The sequence below is a fragment of the Molossus molossus genome, unplaced genomic scaffold (genome assembly GCF_014108415.1).
Source record: "Molossus molossus isolate mMolMol1 unplaced genomic scaffold, mMolMol1.p scaffold_m16_p_4, whole genome shotgun sequence".
Classification (NCBI taxonomy): domain Eukaryota; kingdom Metazoa; phylum Chordata; class Mammalia; order Chiroptera; family Molossidae; genus Molossus; species Molossus molossus.
Genome location: NW_023425377.1, coordinates 68,403,137 through 68,426,194, shown reverse-complemented (window position 1 = coordinate 68,426,194; position 23,058 = coordinate 68,403,137). Strand labels below are relative to the sequence as shown.

Sequence of the window (23,058 nt, the reverse complement as noted above, 5' to 3'; positions counted from 1 at the left end):
TGGTAGCTCCTCCCCCGACCGGACATAACGGTCCGCGCGCTGCTTGCCCGGACCGGAAGTGGAGTGGAACCGTCGTAAGGAGCGCCTGGCCTTACTCAACGCCCGGCAGTTCCTGCCGTCGCCGCCGCCCTCGGCCACTGCCGAGGCTTCCCGCAGCCGCCATGTCCGCCAGTGCCGTCTACGTGTTGGACCTGAAGGGCAAGGTACGGAGGGCTCCCCACCCTCCCCGTTGCCATGCAACCGGCGAGTACCTAGCTTATGGGGATCCACCCTGTTGCTGGGTAACCGGCGGGACCCACCCTGGTTCTAAGCAAAGAAACCTATAGGTCTTGTCCTGTTGCTAGGTAACCAATCTGCCGGACCCCTCTTTCCCTGTGGGCAGGGGCTCAGGCCTCCGTGCGGGCCGCGGGGAGGGTGAGCCGCCGCCGGCATTAGAACCTGGCCTAGAGCCGAGCACCTGCGTGACCCTGGGCTGGAGGTGACGAGGTGTGTCGGGGCCGGTCTGCCCTCGGGCCAGGCCCGCCTTCTGGGAGTCTCGCACCTTCTGTTCTCCAGGCGTTTTCTCTGTGCCAGTCTCTGTACGAATTTATTAACGTTCGTTGTGACATTAAGTTACAAAGGTTAGGTGAGGTGGGTGGCGGGAGAACCATTTTACAGAAGGAAGACGCTGAGGCACGGAACGTTTCAACAAGCCACCCAAGGTCACACTGGGTACAGAGAAGTGGCAGGTTTAGGAGTTGAACCCAGAATTATTTGTTCATTTAGCTGATAATTTCAGGAGCACCTCCTAGATGCCAGGTAGGGTTTTAAGCCTTGGGCCACTTTGGGTGAGCAAAATCAGAGTCAAATGCTGTCCTTCTGGAGCTTACAGTCAAAAAGCACAAATAAATGTAAATGCATTAGTGTTACAGTGAAGATATGATAGGGAGACGACCTCAGGGGACTGTCCGGGAGGGCTTCCTGGAGGGAATGACAAATCCAGCTGAGACATGAAGGAGGAATTGGACATAACTAGTATCCAGGTGCCTTTCCTAGGGGTATCTGAGAAAGCTGCTTAAGGGAGAGGGCTCTTGAATCCTAGAAGTGGTCTGCTGTCTTCCCTTTAGTCCATCCTGCTGGATGCAAAGCAACTATCTGGCCTCTTGTATCTGGCAGGAGCAAGAACAGGTCCAGCAACATTAAACTTGAAGCCACATTGATCAGTGAGAGAACCTTGGGTGTCCAGCCTAGGTGGGGCAGGCAGGAGTTAGAAGCAGGGGTAAGTGAAGTTGAAGTGGCTGCTGCTTCCTGCCCCATTCCCCACCCCAGCACTTTCCCAGAGTTCCATGAATGGGTTGCCTGCCTTTGATACTACCCAGTGATTCCCAGTGCAGGACTGCTTAGAGACAAGGAAAGACACAGGGCACGCCAAGGCTAGATGGTACTAGGTGGGTCCCTAAGTCCTGGTAGCATATGTTCTTGCTTCCACCTTGGCCGCTGTGTCCCCAGAGGTCCCATAGGCTGCCTGTCACAGCTCACTTGTTCCTTCAGCAAACATTTCAGCAGCACCTAACATGCACCAAGCCCTGTGCTCACCATCTCACCGTGACTGTAGAGTTAGAGCTGAGGTCAAAACTCATCTCTGCTGCTCAGTGGTGTGACCTTGGGCAAGTGATTTCACTGCTCTGGGCCCACAGTCCAGACTAGTCCCCATGGGCCTGGAGATCTGGCAGGGGAAACACAGATCCAGACGGTCAGATTCAGTTACCTCTAAGGGCATGGACAAGCCTCAGGTAATGCAATTACCTAACCTCAGTTTTGGCTGGAGAGGTGGTTAGGGTGCTTCCAGGAAGAGCTAGAAAGGTGACCAGGTTGCAGTCAGGTGGACAAGAAGGTGTTGCAGTGAGCTCTAATGGTGAGGAGCAGCCAAAAGTTTTAATGCTGGAGTATGGAGTTTGGCATGAGGAGGGCCGTGGGTATTGATGATATACAGACAGAAAAGAAGGCTAGAGGGGACCATTTTGATCTCAGGAAGGAGGATCCACCACGAGGAGATTATAGCCCAGGAGAAGCATGGTCAGTTCTGCCTTGCAGGAAGCTTTTGAGGCAGCCATTGGCTTCCCTCCCATCCTCAGCAGCCATTATGTCATTTATTATTGCACTCCCCACAGACTTCGTGTTTTGAAAAGTTTGCCTCCTGCGCAGACTGCATTTAATCCAAAATAAGGTTATGGCACATCAAGAAATTTACAATCACACATCTGTCTGCCAGCCAGAGCCTCTGATCACCAAGGAAACCATCATGGCCATACTTAGCTGATAGAAAGCCCTCCACGACACTTCTCTGCCCTTATCTTTCTTGCTTCTGTGCAGCTTCTGACACTATTACCACTCTCCTCTCAGCAGGCTTCCACTGGCCTCCAGGTCACTGTACTCTGTTTTCCTCTTGTTTCTGTCACTGGCTGCTGGCCCCTCCGTTTCCTGCCCTCCTCTGGGATGTTGCCCCACAGGCTTGGGCTAGGTGTGCCTCCTGCATTGTCCTCTCTTCAGACTGGCTTTGCTTCATGTCAATGTTCCAGTGACTCAGATTTGTACTGTAGTCCAGAGCACCATGGAGGTCACACAGCAAGCGCAAATTCGGCATTTCCCAAAATGAACTGCCACCCTCAGACCTACTCTCTCCATCTCAGTGAGTAACACTGCTGTTCATGGAACTGCCCACATTGGAGACCTGGGCATTATCCTGGCCTACTTTTTCTCACCCCCACATTCACTGCATAGACATGTACTGAGCAGCTACCATGGGCCAGGCTCTACTCTGGATGGTGGGACACAGCCATGGATGAGTTGAAAGTGGTCACTGTTCTCAGGGAGTGTTAGACTCTGGTAGAAGCAACAGGCAATAAATGAATAAATAAATAAATAATAATGTATAATGCAGCTGTGATGTGGGCAATGAAGGTAAACACAGGTTGGGGGTAGAGAGGGATGGAATATGATCTTTCAACCAGAGCAAGCAGGGAAAATTTCTTGGAGAAGGTGCCATCTGAGCTGAGGGTTGAGAAATGAAAAGAGGCAGGCCAGGGCATTCTGGGCAGAGGGAACTGCATGTGCAAAGGCCCTGAGGCAGGAGCAGATATAGATTGCTCAGAGGCCAGCAAGGGGGCCAGGATGGCTAGAGTGGGGTGAGCCAGGAGATGATGGATGTTATTTGATGATGGATGGATGCAGTTCTGTATGATGGGAAGCTAGGGTAGACACCAGTTTCAGCATGAAAGAGACCTAGTCTGACTTCTGTTTAAGAAGACCCATGGAGGCCCAGCTGGCATGGCTCAGTGGTTGAGCGTCGACCCATGCACCAAGAGGTTGCCAGTTCAATTCCCAGTCAGGGCACATACCGAGGTCGTGGGCCTAATCCCCAGTGGGGGGCATACAGGAGGCGGCCCATCGATCTTCTCTTTCATTGATATTTCTGTCTCACTCTCTCTCTCTCTCAAAAACAAAAACAAAAAACAAAGAAAGAGAAAGAAAGGAAGAAAATTAAAAAAAAAAAAAAAAAAAAGACCCATGGAGCATTTGAGATCTTGCTTCCAGGCATGTCATCAGTTTAGTTCAAATAAACTCTTTTTTTCTTAATATGTTTTTTATTAATTTTCAGAAAGGGAGGGAGAGGGTGATAGAAACATCGATGAGAGAGAAACATTGATGGGCTACCTCCTGTACCCCTCCTAGTGAGGATCAAGCCCACGACCTGGGCATGTGTCCTGACCGGGAATCTAGCCGTGACCTCTTGGTGCATGGGACGATGCTCAACCACTGAGCCACACCAGCCGGGCTCAGACAAACTTTTATAAAAATTCCTCCCCCTTCCAAAGAAACGAAGACCCTTTTTACTCTTTGTGGTTTAATAGCAACAGTAGGGATAGGAGATTGTCACCTCAATGTTGCCTGCCTCCTCCAGTCTGTCCTGTCTCCTGCCTTTGTCCTCTCATCTGGGACCCAGTTCCCACCAAGTTTCTGTGTCCCCTACACCAGTGGCCTCAGCCACACTGGTCCCTCTGCTTATGTCCTGCCTGTCTCCCCAGGCCTCAGTTTGAAGGTCATATCCTCAGGGATGCCCTCAGTTCCCCCAAGCAAGTATCCCAGTGTAGGGACCCTGTTTGTCTTGGTCATGTGTGTGTCCCCCGGCTTAGCACAGTGCCACCATAGAGGGACACATGGTGTGTGTTTGTTGAGTAAGCAGACCTCCGTGCATTCCTGGTGAGAGTGAACAAATAAACTGCACCCTGCTCTCTCTTTGAACACTCTGTGGGCCTGGGGCTCCATGCTGGCAGCAGCCCCTAAAATTGGATACCTGGGGAAGAAAGTGGGCCTTGGGAAGCCCAAGAAAACAGTGTGTTTAGCAAGCAGAAGTGACCCTACAGGGAATGAGAAGTGGGCTAGAATCCTGAAGCAGCTTTGCTTATGTGACCTCAGGCCAGTGGCACCACCTCTCCTGCATAGACTTCATTTAATCCAAAATAAGGTCATGGCACATCGGTCTCTGTAAAAATAACAGTCCTACCTCATGGCCGAGGCAGTGTATACTCTTTAAGGAGTACATGAAGGAGTACACGGAGTCCCTTAGCTTGGTCCAGGTGCCCACAAGCTCACCTACAGGGTGCTGGATCCATAAGAGGCCTGAGCCTTAGTAGGAACAAGACACAGAGTCCCTTGCCCTCAGGCCAGGAAAGAGAAACTAGGAAAGGAAGGTGTTTTGTCTCTCTCCCTCACCCCCCTGGCTTGAAACTATAAAGAATGATATATTTTATGCAACTCTAGAGTCTGAAGTAGGCAGTTCCAGGTAGGTCATCTCATTGATGATCTCGGTGTATTTCTGAGTTTTGCAGCTGGCTAACCTTGTGAGCTGGCGAGAGCAGCAGCAGCTCTGGGCGGCATCTCCAAATAGATCCTTGTTCAGACTGGCAAAGCCTCAAGCCTCCTTTTTATTCACTTCAGGGAGTTGTAACTTACATGTAAAAATTTTTTTGGGCTTATTTAAAGCCCAAAGGTTGACAGTCATTGTATATACCCAGGAAGTCATAAGCACACATTCTGTTACCCCCTAAAGATTCCACATACCTCTTTTTCCAGCCCTCTGTCCAGCCTGTTCCCAGGCAGCCACTTATATGTTTTCTGTTACTGTTTTCCAGGATTTTATAAAAGTGGAATCATGCAGGATATACTATCCATTGTTTTGTTTCTTTCACACGGCCCAGTCATCCTGAGATTCCTTCATGCTGTTGCGTGTGTCATTGGTCACTCCTTTTCAGGGCTGAGGAGTGTCCCATGGTATGGATGGACATGGTTTGTGTCTCTGTTCACTTGTTGAAGGACATTAGCATTCTCCAAAGCCTGGGTCCATTTAAAGTAAAGTTGCATGAACATTCACATTTGAATTTTCACGTGGACTGTGTGGTTTAATTTCTCTTACTTAAATACCTAAGAGAGGAACAGCTGGAACACAAGCTGGTTTAGCTTTGTGAGAACCTGCCAAACTTGACCAAAGTGGTTGTCCCATTCTTCATTCCCATCGGCAGTGGACAAGCGTTCTGGATGCTGCTTATCTAAACCCACAGGCTATGAAAGAGAAAGGTCAGGAGAAGGGATTCTCTTCAGGCCATGGTGGGGTGAGGAGTGTGGTTGGGTTCTAGCAAATGTGAGCACTCAGCAGCGTCGCCCAAACAGGTGCTCTGACTTGGGCAGAGAAGCAGGGTGAATTAGCACAGGAAAGGCTCTGAGAAGGTCTGCAGTGAGAGTCTATGGGACTTTGTTGAACCTGGTGTCTCTCAAGCAGTTCAGTCCTGGACCCTTGCCCCACATCCCCTCCCGCCGTCCCCTGCAAAGAACTCTGCTGGCCCCTGTAGAAGTTCACCTGGGAAACACTCTCATGGAGGAATTCCCTGGGGAATGGCAATCAGATGGCGTCCAGTCTGCTGTTTGATTTATAGGAGTATAATTGGGGTCCCCTAAGGGAGGGAAGCTGGTGAGTCTCATCACTGTCCCAGGCACTCAAAATGAAAGCATCTTCCCTCCCTTCCGCCTTTGCCCAGGTGCTCATCTGCCGGAACTATCGAGGTGATGTGGACATGTCAGAAGTGGAGCACTTCATGCCCATCCTGATGGAGAAGGAGGAGGAGGGGATGCTGTCACCCATCCTGGCCCATGGGGGTGTCCGCTTCATGTGGATCAAGCACAACAACCTGTATCGTATCCCTTTGCAGGAGAGCTCCCGGGGGACTCCTTTGTGGGCATGTGTGTGCACACGTACAGCTGCCCTGGCCCAACCCAGAGCTGCCAGGCACAGCAAGGCCATGAGGCCCCACCCTACCCTGCCTTCCTGGAGCTCCCTGCTGCCTGAAGAGATGGGCAGAGAATACATGATGACAAGGGTAATGGGTGTTAGAAGAGGGGTGTGTGTAACAGGGACATCACCCTGTCTGGGTGTCTAGGAAGACTTCCTGAGGAGATGACATTCTAGAAGAGACCTGCAGGACAGCAAGGCTTCTTCCAGCCAAAGGAGTGGTCAGGCCCAAGGAGCACTAGGCCTGAGTGAAGGCTCTACAAGGGAAAGCGAGGCTCATTCCAGAAGCTACTGTGGGGGTGGCTGGACCATGGAGAAGGGATGGATGGTAGGAGTGAGACCCTCGGAGTCAACAGGGTGGTCTCAGGAAATTACCTTAAATGTGATGGGGAGTGAACAGCTAGGGTAGGGTTGGGGGAGGCTCCGAGCCCCAGGGTCTGCGAGGTGACAGCCTAGGCTTCTGGACGCTCCTTAACTGCAGCTGCCATGCAGTGGTTGCCACCTCCAAGAAGAACGCGTGCGTGTCACTGGTATTCTCTTTCCTCTATAAGGTGGTGCAGGTGAGTCAAGCCACAGGGGCCCTGGAGGGTGTTGGTCACCCTGGCTCTGTTGTGTGCCTCCCCATACCAGCCATCCAAGACCTATGGGGAGCTCCGGCTGCCCTGTGTATGGAATTCGTTGGCCTTAGTTGCCCTTCCCCAACCCCTTCGCCCTAAGTGAATAGGAGGTGGGGCTCAGGACAGGGGTGACCCCTGATCCTGGGAGGGATAAGTATGCCCTTCAGCTGGCTGTGGAAGGGTAGAGGCTAGCCAGCTGAGAGTTGGGGTTGGAGAGGTGAGGTAACCAGGAGAAGGGCAGAGCCAAGCTCTGCTCAGAATATGCTGCAGGGTTCTCACAGTAGAAGCCTGCTGAGGCCAGCCATGGAGAGAGCTGATAAGCCAGGCTTAGGCTGACAGCGAGACAGGGAGGCAGAGAAAGTAGTACATGCAAATGCCCTGGGGCAGGAGTGCACGTGAAACAGTCAGGGAACCTCAGACAGGCCAGAGTGCCCAGGACATAGGGAGCGAGGAACAAAGTTTGGGGCTGCGGTCAGCAAGGTTGGTGGGGCTGGACCACAGGTAAGGTGGGGGGAGGCATACAAGATCTAGTGAGTTTAGATTTTATTCCAAATGTGATGAGAGGTGGTGGCGGGCTTTAGGCGAGGACTGCCTAGACCTGATCTGAGTTAAGATGATATCTGGCTGCTGAGTAGACAAAGAATGTGAGGGCAGGAGGGAGGCTAGTGAGGAGGTTTCTGCAGATTCTAGAAGGGGAGTGGAGGGACTTGGCTGAAGCTAGGGTGTGAGGTTGAAGAAAGTGGAGAATTGGACCCAGGAGATCTGGGGTGGGCCCAGGAAAGCTTTTATACCTCCAGTGGTACTATGTGCAGCTAGCTCAGGAGCCACCTGTGCTAAACTTTGGGGAGCAGGGGTTGGTCTGGCAGTGAGGGCACGGGGTTGGGGGTGGAGAGCAAGGAGTGGGCCTTCGCTGCAGTGTGGTGGTGCTGTCACAGGCAAGGCCTGGGTGTGGGGAAGTGGGAAGGAGGAAGTTCTCCCTGGAGCGTCTGGCAGTTCTCTCTGCTTTGGTGACCTTCCTTTGGTGTCGGTGCTAATGAAACATATCTCCCTTGGCATTCCTTTCTTGAGCCTTTTAACTTCCTGCCCCCACTGCCAACACCACAGGTGTTTTCAGAGTATTTTAAGGAGCTGGAGGAGGAGAGCATCCGCGACAACTTTGTCATCATCTACGAGCTACTAGATGAGCTCATGGACTTTGGCTACCCCCAGACCACAGACAGCAAGATTCTACAGGAGTGAGTAGGCAGAGTGGGGCTTTGGGGGACGGTCACAGCAGTGGGCAATTTGGGATCCTTTCCCATGCACCAGCCCTGCATAGTGTGAGCATTTTCTTGTTACTAGGTCTTAATTTTCCATCCACAAAAGTACACTAAATGTTTGGTTGTTTGAGAGTCAGTCACCTGCCTTTGTTTTTACTGTCACAAAGGAGACTGTGATAAAATACCTTCCTTCTCTGTAATCCTACCCTTCAAATAATGGACACCATGGATTAAGTTATGCCCCTTGTGAACCAGGCCCTGTGTGAGCACTTTACATCCACTCGATTCACAGTCTGAGGCGCTGTCTCCCATTGTACAGGGGAGCAAAGGGACGCTCAGAGAAGCCGTGTAACCTGCCCATGTCTCATACCTACCTGTTGCTTCCCAAGTAGGAGTGGGGTCACCAGGTTACTTTCCCAGGGGGTCAGTCCCCCTCTGCATACCAGTAGTGATTTTCCTCACTACCACAGCCTCCTTGGACTCCCAAAATAAATGTTCTACGCTCATTGTAACTTGAGTTTTTTGACATTATAAGATACTGAATTAAACAGTCACAGATGAAACTAGAGCCTGCCGTTTCTGGAACCTGCTACAGTGAGGGGCTGTTTTCAAGAATGTCAGTGCGTGACCACGTTAACTCTAAGCATGGACCCACAGGTACATCACGCAGGAAGGCCACAAGCTGGAAACAGGGGCCCCACGGCCCCCAGCCACTGTCACCAACGCAGTGTCCTGGCGATCCGAGGGCATCAAGTACCGGAAGAATGAAGTGTTCTTGGACGTCATTGAGTCTGTCAACCTCTTGGTAGACTTCTTTTCTTTCTTTTTTAAAATTTTTGTCTTCACCATGATTATTGTAAAAGCAGCTAGGCTTTTAAAATTAGCAAAGCCTGCCCTGGCCGGTGTGCGCAGTGGTTAGAGTGTCACAGGTTTGATTCCTGGTCAAGGACATGTACCTGGGTTGCAGGTTCCCTGGCCCCAGTTGGGGCACGTGCAGGAGACAACCAATTGATGTGTGTCTTTCTCATAGGTATGTTTTTCTTTCTCTTTCTTTCTCATTCTCTTCCCCCTCCCTGAGAAGTATTCAGGTTCTGTGTGATAGATCACCAGGATTTAGTTTGGGCTACTCATTGCAATGTGAGTTTCTTTTATCTTCATGAGCTTTTGTTCTTTTTCTTTTAATCCTCACCCAAGGATCTTTTTCCATTTATCTTCAGATAGAGTGGGAGGGAGGGAGAAGGGGAGACACGTCGATTGGTTGCCTTCTACACGACCCAGCCAGGGCTGGGGCCCAAACTGCAACCGAGGTATGTGCCCTTGACCAGAATCGAACCTGTGACTTTGGTCTGTGGGCCGACACTCTAACCACTGAGCCAAACCGGCCAGGGTTGATTACTGAATTTTGAAAGTTCTCTATATATTGTTAGATATGTGATTTACAAATATTTTCTCCCGGTTTGTCACTTGTCTTTTCATTCTCTTGGCAGTATCTTTCATAGAGCAAAAGTTTTTTGTTTTTAGAAAGTCCAATTATTGATTTTTAAAAATCGATTCTAAATTTTCTTCTTTATAGTTTTACATTTAAATCTATGGCTGGGCTAGTGTGGCTCAGTGGATTGGGCGTCGTACCATGGACTAAGACATCTCAGTTTGATTCCTGGTCTGGGCACGTGCCTAGGTTGCGGACTGAGTTCCCAGTGGTGGGGGCGTGCAGGAGGCAGTCGATCAATGTTTCTCTCTCATTGATGTTTCTGTCTCCCTTCCTCTTTCTCTAAAAATATCAATAAAAACATGTATTTTTAAAAAAATCTATGATTGCCCTGGCCGGTTTGGCTCAGCGGTTAGAGCGTCGGCCTGCGGTCCAGAGAGACCCGGGTTCAGTTCCCACTAAGGGCACGTACCTCGGTTGCAGTTTGTCCCCGGCCCTGGTTGGTCGTGCCGGTGGCAGCCACTCGGTGTGTTCCTTTCACATCGATGTTTCTCTCTCTTTCTTCCTCTCTCTCCTTCCCACTCTGTCTGAACAAAAAATGGAAAAATGTCCTCGCGTGAGGATAAAAAAAAAAAAAAAAATCTATGATTAATTTTGAGTTAAATTTCACATAAGGTATGAGGTTTATATCCATTTTTGGCATATAGCACAGTGTTTTTGCAGTTGTTCTAATATCATTTTTTGTAAGACTGTTCTTTCTCCATTGTGTTCCTTTTGCATTTTTGTCAAAAATTAATTGGCCATATTTGTGCAGGACTATTTCTGGACTATTTACCGTATTCCATTGATCTGTATGTCTATTCCTTCATCAATACCACACTGTCTTGATAACTGTAACTATAGTAATTCTGAAAATTAGATAATGTGATTCTCCCAACATTTTCTTTTTTTAAAATTGTTTTAACTATTCATTTTCTATGTATTGAATTTTAGGATTAGCTTGTTTGTATCTACAAAAATTTTTGCTGGGGTTTTTATTGGTATTGTGTTAAATAACTCAGTTATAATCCATGCCTCTCTATATACAAGGTGGGTCAGAAGTAGGTTTTCAGTTGTGAGTATGCAAAACACAGAGTTTATTCTTGTACTATTTACTAATTATTGTATTGTTTTTTCATACAACTCTAAACCCACTTTGCCCCACCCTGTGTTTAGGATACCTTTGATTTCTTTTATCAGCATTTTGTAGTTTTTACCATGTACATGTTTTGTGAGATTTATACCTAGGTATTTTGGGTTTTTTGAAGCTATTATAAATTGTATATTTTTACTTCTCTTTGGTAGAATTCACCAGTGAATTCTGAGTCCGGAGATTTCTTTTTCAGAATATTTTTAACTACAGATTTCAGTTCTTTAAGTTGGTCCATTTCATCTAAGTCACTGAGTCTATATGCATAGTGTTGTTTATAGTATTCTCTTATTATCGTTTTAATGTCTGCAGGGTCTATACTGATAGCTCCTCTTTCATTCCTGATATTGGTAATTTGTGTCATCTTATTTCTTTGTCAATCTTATAAGAGATTCATCTACTTTATTGATGTTTATAAAGAATCAACTTTGATTTCATTGCTTTTTAAAAAAATGTTATTATTGATTTTTCAGAGAGAGGAAGGAGGGGAGAGAGAGAGAAACATCAATCATGTGCCTCCTGCATGCCCCCAACTGGGGATCGAGCTCGAAACCCGGGCATGTGCCCTGATTGGGAATCGAACCAGGACATCTCAGTCCATGGGATGACACCCAATTCACTGACCCACACTGGCCAGGACATTGATTTTCTTTTTTTTTATTGTTTTTGTTTCAATTTAATTTATTTCTGCTATTATCTGTAGTATTTATTTCTCCATGATTTGGGTTTATTTTGCTCTTTTTCTAGTTTCTTAAAGTAGAATCTGAAGATATTGATTTGAAATCTTTCTTTTTTAATATAAACTTTTAAAGCTATACATTGCTCAATAAGCACTGCTTTAGCTGCATTCCACAATTGGTTTGTTGGGTTTTCAGTTTTGTTAAAAATATTTTCAAATTAGCCTTGCATTATGTTTTCAGATTTTTTTTTTATCTTGTCATTGATTTTTAATTTCATCATTGCCTGACAATATACTTTGTATAATGTCAACTCCTTAAAGTTTGTTAAGGTTTGATTTAATGGCCCAGAATATAATCTATTTTCTCAAATTTGCTTTCATAATTTTACTCTTTTCCTCTGGACTCCAGTGACATGAATGTTAGACCTTCTGTAGACCTTCTGTTATTGTTCCATGGGTCCCTGATGCTCTGTTCATTTCATTCCATCATTTTTTCCTCTCTGTTGTTTTAGATTGGATAATTTTCATTGATCTGTCTTCAAGTTTACTGACCTTTTTACTATGTTATCACCATTCTGCTATTGAGCCCATCCAGCGAGTTTTTAATTTCAGTTATTTTACTTCTCAGTTCTAAAATTTCCATTTTGTTCTTCTTCCTATCATGTTTCTTTGCTGAGATTTTCTATTTTAATATTTGTTGCAACAGTTTTTCCAATTTTTATCATAGCTGTTTAAAGTCTTTGTCAGAGAATTCCAATATCTGTGTCAGTGTTGGCATCTGTTGATTGTATTTTCCATTTGAGCTGAAATTTTCATGTTTTTTTGTATGCTGAATAATTTTAGATTATATCTTGAGATTTTTTAACATTATATTATAATATTCTAGGTCTTGGAAAATGTTGATATTTTTGTTTTAGCTGGTTCATTTCAGGCCACAAATTTCAACCCCTCCTCTGTGGGCCATGAGTGTTAGTTCAGTTTTCAAAGCCTTCATGCCATTTGCAATTTGAGTCTCTCCCAAGTATGCACTGCCTAGTGGTCAGTCAGGGTACTTCAGTTCTCAGTCTTTGGTATGCTAATTAGGATCCTACCCATGCATGCCCAATTCTAGAGAACACTAGAGACATAGCAGTTCCACGGGGTTGCTTTCCTGAACTCCTCACTCTCAGCCATATGCCTGGTACTTTCCAGCAGCCTAGGGCTTTCCTTTGTGGTTCTGGAGCTCTAGATCCCCACAGTCACACTTGTCTCCACTTGGGCCAGAATCCTGGGCTTGCCCCACTTCTTGGAACAGCAGCTAGATTGTTATTGCCTAGGGCCTGGGACATAAGAGAGCAGAGAAGTGGGGGAAAGGAGGGATTTCTGTACTCCCCCTGAGCATCAGGAGATCCCCTTCTGGAGGCAAAGCTAGAGGTTTCTGAGAGCTCTCTGCACCCTGGTGCTCACTTCTACTTCCAGGTTCCTCAGCACTTTTGCGTGGGGGGAGGGGGCGCTGCTCCTTCTTGGCTTTTCCTGGGGTCCTCCTGCTGAACTTTTCAGTACTCCCATAGTTGCCAGTGCCTCCTAGTCAGATTTTGTAGTTGAATTCAGTGGCAGAGAAAGAATACAAGCCAGCTCCACCTTGCCTGTACCCCACCTGTCTCCACAGTGGCCATTTCCCCACCTCCACTGTTTGTGTGGCCCATGATGACTGGGCCAGTCCCATCATGTGGCTCACTCAGGGGTTCCCATTCTGATTATGACAGGTGGTGCAGAAATGAGCATGCACATGCATCCTCAGACCTGATTTTTGCACATCTCCCTGACCTGGGTGTGATTTCTGGATGCTGGGTCCCAGACATGGCATTGTTGAGAGTGCTTCCCAAAGACATGATCCCAGTGGCCCTAATGTAACTGTATTTGACTTCATAGTATTTTGTTGTTGTTGTTAATCCTCACCCGAGGATATTTTTCTATTGATTTTTAGATAGAGTGGAACACAGGGAGGGAGAGAGAAAGAAACATCGATGTGAGAAAGACACATTGATTGGTTGCCTCCTGCATGTTCCCTGACTGGGGCCGGGGATCAAACCTGCAACCCAGGTACATGCCTTTGAGTGGGAATTGAATCCATGGCCCTTCAATCTGTAGGCCAATGCTCTAACTGCTGAGCCAAACTGGCCAGGGCCGCCTTTGTATTTTTAAGCTAAGGGACAAGATGGTAGCCTCGCTTACTATGTTCCCCTCCTTGATATGACATTGAGTTGAGCCCAAAACATGGTCCATCTGGCTCTGTGGTGTCCTGGGTGGAAAAGCAAATCCCAAGAGCAGTTTATAATCAGCTACGTGGGAAAGCGTCGAAAGTTGAAGGTTTGGGGAAATGTTCTGGGGGCTGTGCCTGAAGAACCCTGTTCCTCCATAGACAGAGGCAGCACGAGGCAGGCATGGACACCAGGCGCATTAGAATACCTTATTCCTAAGTGTGTTTGCAGAGCTGGCAGCCAAGCCAAGATCAGTCTCAAATTCTGGAAATCTGGACAGAGTGGTGTACTTAAGCAGTTGATCCCTCAGCAAATATCTCCTCTGCACCCATCCTGGAGAAGGCACTGGCTTTGGGCCACCTGTCACACTTCAGCTGTGAAGGCCAAAGTTGTCCTGATTGCTGCCAGCAGGGGCTGTGTGGCTTTTTGTCTCCACTTCCTAGGCCCTCCTTCCCAGCATTGGTGACTTCACAGAAGGCTGTGCAGTCTCAACTTCCCAAGGAGGAACCGGCCCCCAGAGAAGGGGATCTAGGGGCAGTCACAGTCATGGGGAGCATGGAGGGCCCATGGATTGAGGCAGGTGGGAGCAGCAGCCAGCCAGAGGCTGGAAAGAGAGGACCCTGCCCTGCTTGCTGAATGCCTCCTGCCTGAGGGCACTGTCCCCCTGCTGACCTGGCTGCAAGCAGCTTGGCACAGCCCCTCACTAGAGAGAGGATGAGATAGGCAGGCAGGGCTGGTGAGAGGCAGAGGAAGCAACAGCTGCTGTGCGCCATGAGGTCTGGGAGCTGCCTGCTGGGGTGAGGACTGAGGGAGGCCATTGTGGCTAGAGTATAGCGAGCGATGGAGGTGACGGAGGCAGAATCTGCAGGGCCTTCTGTCCTATTTTGTGCTTTTCTTGGGGTTGTCATCTACTTGGCACCTCAGGTCTCTGCTCCCGGCAGAGGCAAAGCGCTTTCGTTTGGGCACGGGTCCGGCTTCTCTTCAGAGGGGGAAAGCTCGGGCCCTCCACCATGTGAGTGTGGCTGTGCCTCTGAGGAGAGGCCCAGGTGACCCCAGACTGACTCACTGGTGTGGATGTGACCTTGTGCCAGGGGATGCCCTGTGGTGGTGGTCAGGGCTGTGGCCCCAGCACCTGCCAGCTGCCCTTTTCCCTTAGCACATGACTCCCCCTTTGCCTCAGTGTCCTTTTCTCTAAAATTGACTCGAGGAGTGTAGCTCCAGCAGCCTGGGACAGTCACAGTTTGCCTGTCAGCCTGCTATGAGTTTATTTTTCTTCTTTATTGATTTTAGAGAGAGAGGAAGGGAGAGGGAGAGAAACATCGATGAGAGAAAACATCTGTTGGCCATCTCCTGCATGTCCCCCACTGGGGATCAGGCCCACAACCTGGGCATATGCCCTGACCAGGAATTGAACCGGTGACCTCTTGGTGCATGGCACTGAGCCACACCGCCGGGCAGCCTGCTATGAGTTTTAATTGCACTCTCAGATACCTCCCAGTGGCATATGAGTTACAGGGCTGCTCAAGTCAGTCCTGCTTCAGACTATGAGGGGTGCCAAGAGGGCACCTGGTGCAGAAGAACTTTTTGGTCTGTGTGAACACTGTGATTTCCTCTGTTTAAAGGTATTGGCCGGTTTGGTTCAGTGGTTAGAGTGTCAGCCTGCGGTCCAGAGAGACCCGGTTCCCGCTAAGGGCATGTACCTCAGTTGCAGTTTGTCCCCGGCCCTGGTTGGGTCGTGTGGGTGGCAACCACTCCATGTGTCCCTTTCACATCAATGTTTCTCTCTCTCTCTCTCTCTCTCTCTCCCCCCACCCCCCAACTCTATCTGAACAAAAAATGGTACAAATGTCCTCAGGTGAGGATAAAAAAAAAAATTTAAATGCATTGTTATTTTTGGGTCCATGGTTATCAGGGCTCAGGAAACTCCATCTTTAACAAGCCCTTGGGGATGTGAGCCTAGTGGCCTCCCCAGGTCCCACATGGAGGAGCTGCCAGGTCTACCCTGAGGCATTCAGGGCTCCTCAGGGGGCATGGTGCATGGGAGAGTCCTCAGACAGGGTTCCAGGCCCATGTCACCAGGCTTGTCCATGAGAGAGGAGTTCATGTGACCCAAGGCCTAGAGAATGGGGCCCTCACATGTCTGCCTCGCTGACCCTGGCACGAAGGCTGGATGGGACAGGTGAGGCTCCCCCAGCTGAGGAGACGGTGAGAAGGGCTTCGAGAATGGAGGTGTCAGAGAGAGGCACGCAGCATGGCGGGAACAGCGGCTGGTGAGCTGAGGCCTCCCCTCACACCCACCCCCTCCCTATAGGTCAGCGCCAATGGCAATGTCCTGCGCAGTGAGATCGTGGGTTCCATCAAGATGCGGGTCTTCCTCTCAGGCATGCCCGAGCTGCGCCTGGGCCTCAATGACAAGGTCCTCTTCGACAACACGGGCCGTGAGTACCCCGGGCCAAGAGGCCTGTGCACAGAGCAGGCCTCGCCCCTCAGGGGGCCTTATCCTGGGCTCAAATGAGAGCTGAAGGAATGTTCTCCTGAGGGAAGGAACACGTTGATCTCAAGCACATGGTTTAGAAATATTTTCACATTGTTTACAAGACAACTGTGAAAATTAATGAATTAATACCTAGAAATGATACCTCAAATTAATGCATAATACGTTAACAGGAGGGACCTAGCCTGGAAGTAGAACGTCCAGTGGTGGGGCAGGGCCAGAGCAGCCTCAGGGCCCAGATTGGGGCTCTCTGTTTGCGAACTGGATTACGCACCCCCCGGTCTGCCACAGGCCAACACGGTGGGAGGAGTGTCCCGCCTGGTCACAGTGACATGTGCAGCAGCAGTACTCAGGGCCTCTCAGGCATTAACCCATTAGGGTGGCTCCCCTCCGGGGCTGAGTTCGACACACACAGCTCTCTGTGGGGTGGGAAACCAAGATAGAACCCCAGAACCCAAGGGAGCCCCTGAACCATCACCACACCCCCGTTGGGTTTGTTAATCATTCAACAAACATGTCCCAAGCAGCACCCTACCTGGTGACTTGATATGAACCAGGCCAGCCACCCCTGCCCTCAGCATGAGTCCAATGTCTGGACATGAAGTAGGCCCTTGAGGTGGGTGAGGAAGGATGGGGGTGGGGTGGGGAGAGTTGTTTCAGAACCAGGTCCCTTCGATGTTCGTGGCCCAAGATGCTCTCACAGATTTGGGGCAGCTCTGCTCTGCCGGGGTGGGTCCTGGCATTGGGAGCATTGCTGAGAGTGACCCAGAGGCCTCAGATCCATCCTGCCCTGTCCCACCTCCCCTTAGGTGGCAAAAGCAAGTCGGTGGAGCTGGAGGATGTGAAGTTCCACCAGTGCGTGCGGCTCTCCCGCTTTGAGAACGACCGCACCATCTCCTTCATCCCGCCCGATGGCGAGTTCGAGCTCATGTCCTACCGTCTCAACACCCACGTGAGTGCACCAAGCTCCTTTTCCCGGAGCTGGCTCTCACCACGAGGCTGCAGCCGTGGAGGCTCCGGGGGCGGGGGGGGGAGTTCCTGTCTCCTTCCCATGGTTGGAACAGTTCCTATCCAGGATGTGTCTCAGGTTCATGAGGTGGCACCCAGGGCAGGCACAGGGGCTGCCCCAGCTTCAATGACCCTGTGTTTGAAGACCCAAGCTTTGTGAGGGGCCAGGCCTCTTTGACACCGCAGCTCCTTCCTGGGGGGGCCCCATCAATGTGGCCTGTGATGTTCTCTGCATTTTCACAGAGGCTTTGGCATCTCCCTGGTGCCTGGGTCTCAGTGTCTGATCTTACCTAGTGCAGCTGTGGACTCCTCCAAGGGCCCCAGGCAGCAGTGTGTCGAGCTCACACCTGGGCGATCGGGAAAGGGCCGTCTCCCCTCTGTGAAATGGGCTTTGTAAAACAACCAGGTGTGAGTGCTATCTCCACTCTCCCGACAGGTCAAGCCCTTGATATGGATTGAGTCAGTGATTGAAAAGCATTCCCACAGCCGCATCGAGTACATGATCAAGGTGGGTGTTCGTGCTGTGGACAGAGTCAGCCTGGGGAATGGGATCGTTCTTCCTGGTGAGGGTGTTTCTGGCCTTTGAGCCTTTGGCACAGAGTTCTAACATGGCTGAGGCCGCCGAAGGGCTCAGTGACTCCCATCCTGGGGGTGTGGCCAGAGACACAGAGAGGAGACACACCGCCCAGGTACTAGATGTGGCCATCGTGGCAATGACCTGTGGCCAGGCATCCAGGAAGGCTACTGCCTGCCAGACGGAGTATTCCTGCCACTCAGTGAACCTGTTTAGCCCAGGCCAGCTGTGGGGGCACAGACCTTGTCCCGGGAGTCCAAGGCTAGACCAGAGGGAGGGGAGGGAAGGTGAGCCCCAAAGACCAAGGGAACAGGAAGGCAGAAACTGAACTTTCAAAGTCAAGTGTAGGGAAAATCTCAGGGGGTAAGAGGGTGTGTGGGTAGTGCCTGAGAATGGTCGGGGGTCAGCTTGGTGGAGGGTCCCACAGGCCAGGCTGAGGGCACGTGGCCCTTGTGTGGGAGCAGGCTGAGTGGGTGGGGTTGGGCTGTCTCCCTTTTCACAGCCTTGACCACGAGGGCCTCTTCTCCAGGCCAAGAGCCAATTCAAGAGGCGGTCAACAGCCAACAACGTGGAGATCCACATCCCCGTGCCCAATGATGCCGACTCGCCCAAGTTTAAGACAACAGTGGGGAGCGTCAAGTGGGTTCCTGAAAACAGTGAGATCGTGTGGTCCATCAAGTCCTTCCCGGTAAGCACCATCCTTGGTGGGGTGCTCCCTCCAGACTTCCACCCACATTCCACATGCTCCCTGTGCCCCGCACAGTGCTGTGGTCTGGCAGCTGTGGAGTTTGCCCAAGCCTGGAGATAGGGCGCAGGGCTAGGATCCCCACCTGGGGCTTCTGGGAGGGTCAGGAGGGAGGGGGCTTAGAGAGCTGAGGAGCTGGCCAGGCAAGGAAGGGAAGCTGGAGCCTTCTGGGAAAGCAGAGGCGGCTCAGCCTTGTGGGCCCCTCACCATCTTCCTCTTCAGCATCAGTACAGGACCCTTTTCTTCCCTCCTTCCTTCTTTCCCCGCTCTCTGACACTGTGGTTCGACTTCAGCTTCCCTGGAGGGGACTGTCTGCTTTGAGGCCAGAGCAGCCAGGTCTCGGGGATCCAGCTGTAGACGTGTGTGCACTCTGTGCCTGTGCCAGCTCTGTCCGCCTTGCGTTCAGGATTCTGAGCGTTTGAGGTTTTGGGAGATAGCAGCGGAGAACCTAGAAGGCAGTGTGTGCCCGTGCTGATTACATAGTCCTCATCTTCTGTAACGCGGGCTCCTGGCAGGCATTGCTTCCCACATTCTCCTCCGTCTGGACCTCGCCAGGGCTTGGGGACACTCCCAGCTGAGTGAAAGAAGTTGGGCATGCAGCCATTCTAGTGCCTTGACTTTTTTTTTTGTTAGCAATTTCCATCAAAACTATAATATAACTTACGCTACAGAAAATGTAGGAAATAGAAGAAAGGGAGAAAAAAGACTGTAACCCTGCCACCATGATGCAATTGCTATTATTAGGTTTTGGGTGTGTTTCACCCTAATCTTGCAGTGTGTTTTGTTTGAGCTGTGAACAAGGAGTGGAGGCAGTCTGGTGCCCGTTGTTCGCTCAGCCTTGAATCAGAAGCATTTTCCAGGTCGTTCACTATCTTCTTGGTGGTCAGTTTTGTCAGCAATAGAATAGTCCACAAAGGGAGTGATAACCATCCTGGATTGTCGACTGTTTCCACAGTTTAAAATAGCATTTATGTTAAAAAAAAAAAACAATAGGAGAAGAAATCTGAAGAAAAATTGCATGGTTAGCTGTAGGGGAAGCAGCGGACATGGCCAAGGGCTAGATGCCAACCATTGTGGGCTGGACCTTATTTTGTAGCCTGTGGTTTGTTTCAGTCTAATCTTTGAAAATTTTATTTGACTTTGAAACCATCGGGTTTTTTTTTTTTCATTAATAAAAAAAAAATCAAATCAGAATAGAAAAAAATAAAAGGTGATTCCAAGCCCTGACCAGTTTGGCTCAGCAGTTAGAGTGTTAGCCTGCAGACTGAAGGTTCATGGGTTCGATTTCCGGTCAAGGGCATGGATTTGGGTTGCAGGTTCAATCCTCAGCCCTGGTTGGGGTCATGCAGGAGGCAGCCAATCAATATGTCTCTCTCACATCAGTGTTTCTCTCTCTTCCTCCCTCCCTCCTTTCCATTCTATCTAAAAATTAATGGAAAAATATCTTGGGATGAGGATTAACAACTAAAAAGTGATTCCTGAATATCAAAAAGATGTTCTTTGGCTTTCATTTTTCTTGTCTCTATTAAGTCTCAGATTTTTGGTCTGGTTATTGTTTCCTACACAGGTTGATGGAGCTGATTTTATTTCTTTGCTGCTTGCTTTGTCTGCTGTCAAGACCACGTTATCCTCCCCTCATTGCCTTAGAGTCGTTGCTCAGCACATGTCACCAAGTCAGGCCGAGTCCCTGCTCTCAGGCTGGCCCTGGTGGCCAAGAACAGAGAGTGACCACTCCATCTTGGAGAGGGGCGTGAGCCCAGGCGCTGGAGGCCTGGCTGTGTCTGTAGTGTAAGAGTAGCCCCACCTCTGGGGCAGAAGCTGCCCTGGGCAGTAGCCACTGCTGCCGCCAGAGCCCTGGGGATCCAAGGTGGGGTCTCACGTGTGACAAGACCTGTGTTCTACCCTGCTCCCCACTGCTCTGGGCAAGATGCACTGGGAGCTTCGACAACCTGGCCACGACTCCTGACTCCTCGTCGCCAGGGCAGGTTTCAGTCATCCCTGGCCCTGCTCTGATTCCTGTTCTTCAAGTCAGTGCTCAGTTTTTGTTTTTTATTTTCATTCTCACCCGAGACCCGAGGACTTTTTTTTTTTTTTTTTTTTTTTTTGCATTTATCTTCAGATACAGCGGGAGGGAGAGAAGAAGGGAGAGAGAGAGAGAAACATTGATGTGAGAGAGACACATCGAGTGGTTGCCACTTGCATGACCCCAACTGGGGCCAGGGACAAACTGCAACCAAGGTACGTGCCCTTAGCAGGAATCGAACCCAGGACTCTCCAGTCCGCAGGCCGACGCTCTAACCACTGAGCCAAACCAGCCAGGGCGCAATGCTCAGCTTTTGAGGCCAGAACTGCCACCCTTTGGGAGTAGCTCCACAGTCAGCTCCCAGCCTCGGTCTCTTTCTTTTGTTACCTCTCCCTGTTCTTTGTTCCTCATTTTGACAGCCCCTCTTGCTCTCACATGTCCTCCTGACACTAGATAGTGGCTGTTCGCTTGGACACTTGGCCCGTGGCAGCCCACACCTGCACTCATCCTCTCTCCGTCCTTCCCGAGGCCCGCTGGTCTCATGTGCCTTGAAGCAATTAGTCTTCTCTCCCTGGGAGCTTGTGAAACTGTCTGTTGATCCTTAGAATTCAACATTTTTGCCCATCATGGCCTCCAGTCTGCCCAGTGGGGGCTGATGGGCTAGTCCTTGAGGCCTGGAGGAGAAGTGTGTATGTGTTAGAGGAGCTGGGTGCCAGGTGTCTGCTGGCCACAGAGGAAGGGGCTCGGTGGCCAGGCCTGTGATCTCCAGGGACAGCTGTTGGTCATCCTAGGCCAGGGCTTCGGCCTTAGCCTCACCAGCCCCACCCTTGTGTTCTTCCCCAGGGTGGCAAGGAGTACCTGATGCGGGCCCACTTCGGCCTGCCCAGTGTGGAGGCTGAGGACAAGGAGGGCAAGCCCCCAATCAGCGTCAAGTTTGAGATCCCCTACTTCACTACCTCTGGCATCCAGGTATGTGCCCCGGCTGCCGGGGTCCCGAGCAGACGCAGACAGCAGACCCAGAGTCAGTCCAGGCCAGAGGGTTGCAGGTGACGCAGCAACGCATCTTAGAGGGGTTTCATTGGCTCGCGCAGCTCTGCCTCTCCAGGCAGCCCGGGCCCGCAGAAGGAGCCCCTGCTTGTCTACTCAGACCTGCCCCTGTGCTGCAGCACCAGCCCAGAGATACATCTGGCCCCCAAAACTAGCGTCTGAGCCTCTAGTGTCCACATGCTTGTCTCTACGGGGCCCATCTTCCTGGGCACCTCCATGGGAAACCTTCGAGGAGAAGCGAACCCTAGACCCCTCTACAGGAATCTCCTAAAGGCCACACTGTGAGCACACACCCTGGCTCTTTGCCAAATCTTCTAGAAGCACAGCCTTGGTGTGGTGCAGACAGACCTCCTCTCGCCTCTGCTCACTTCCTCCTCACAGCCTTCCCACCCAGCCCCAGGGGCATGATTAAGGGGGTCCCCAGGAGGGGTGCAGCATGGCATGCTCAGGGCTCTGGTACCTGTGCCCCAGGTGCGCTACCTGAAGATCATTGAGAAGAGCGGTTACCAGGCCCTGCCGTGGGTCCGTTACATCACTCAGAATGGAGGTTCGTGCAGCCCACCCGTGGGGTGGGGTTTGGAGGGTGCTGGCTGAGGGTCCCCAGTGGCTGAGCAGCTGCCTCCGGGGTGGCTGCCCCCAGGGTGGCACTCATGGACACCTTTCTCCCGTCTCCTAGATTACCAGCTCCGGACCCAGTGAGGGGTCAGTGCCCCAGCCCTGGTGGAAGCACCAGAAAGCCTGCCACACCCGCCAGAAGGAGGACACCCCAACACTGGCCACCGTCCCGGTTCTGTCGGGAGACCCCCTCCTTCTCCAGGCCGACCTGCTCTGCCCTCACCAGTCTTGTCTCCAGAGCCCCTTCTCCCAGAAGAAGCTTGTCTTCCAGATGTTTTCTCTTTGCCCTCAGGTCAGTCTGGGGGAAGGAAGTGAAATCTTTTTCCCCCAGAGGCCACACGCAGCTCTGGGCTGTTTAGCCCCAGGCACCACAAATATCGGGTAACACCTGCCAGGCTGCTGCAGGGCCACATTTTTGCCATTTTGCTGACCACGTGGCTTATGAGTGTCTCTGGGGTTTTGTCTTCTTCCTTCGTTGCTGTTTACGTGAACCTTGCCGTCTGCTCCTCCTGCTCCTCGCCCTGAAGCTCTCAGGCAGCACTTAGTGAGGACAGGACCTCTCCTCGGCCCCCTTCCACAGTGGGCCACCCTCCACCTGGGGCCAGAACTGCAGCACTTTGGCCCCATGGGGGCTCCTGGCCTGGACCCACAGGCTTTGACAAGGTCCTGCCCAGGGCTAACCTGTGCCACACAGTGCTGTCACTCAGCCACATCAGTGTTTGTCCCACCTGGGGAGGTGGGTGCAGCGAGGGCCACTGGCCTTAAAGGGCACAGGTCATCCACATCTGTGCTTGGTCACCCCTCCCCTGTCTGTGTT

General features: G+C 50.7%; 1 protein-coding gene across 1 annotated transcript; it reads left to right on the top strand.

Moving 5' to 3' along the window:
* The first annotated feature begins 68 nt into the window (after window positions 1-68).
* On the top strand, window positions 69-23,058 carry AP1M1 (adaptor related protein complex 1 subunit mu 1). The gene is made up of 12 exons (XM_036241015.1): window positions 69-203; window positions 6,072-6,228; window positions 6,815-6,882; window positions 8,044-8,174; window positions 8,856-9,003; window positions 16,047-16,173; window positions 17,039-17,181; window positions 17,674-17,745; window positions 18,341-18,499; window positions 21,423-21,548; window positions 22,098-22,173; window positions 22,303-23,058. Exons 1-12 carry the CDS (start codon window positions 162-164, stop codon window positions 22,323-22,325), a joined length of 1,272 nt encoding a protein of 423 aa, XP_036096908.1. The 5' UTR covers window positions 69-161; the 3' UTR covers window positions 22,326-23,058.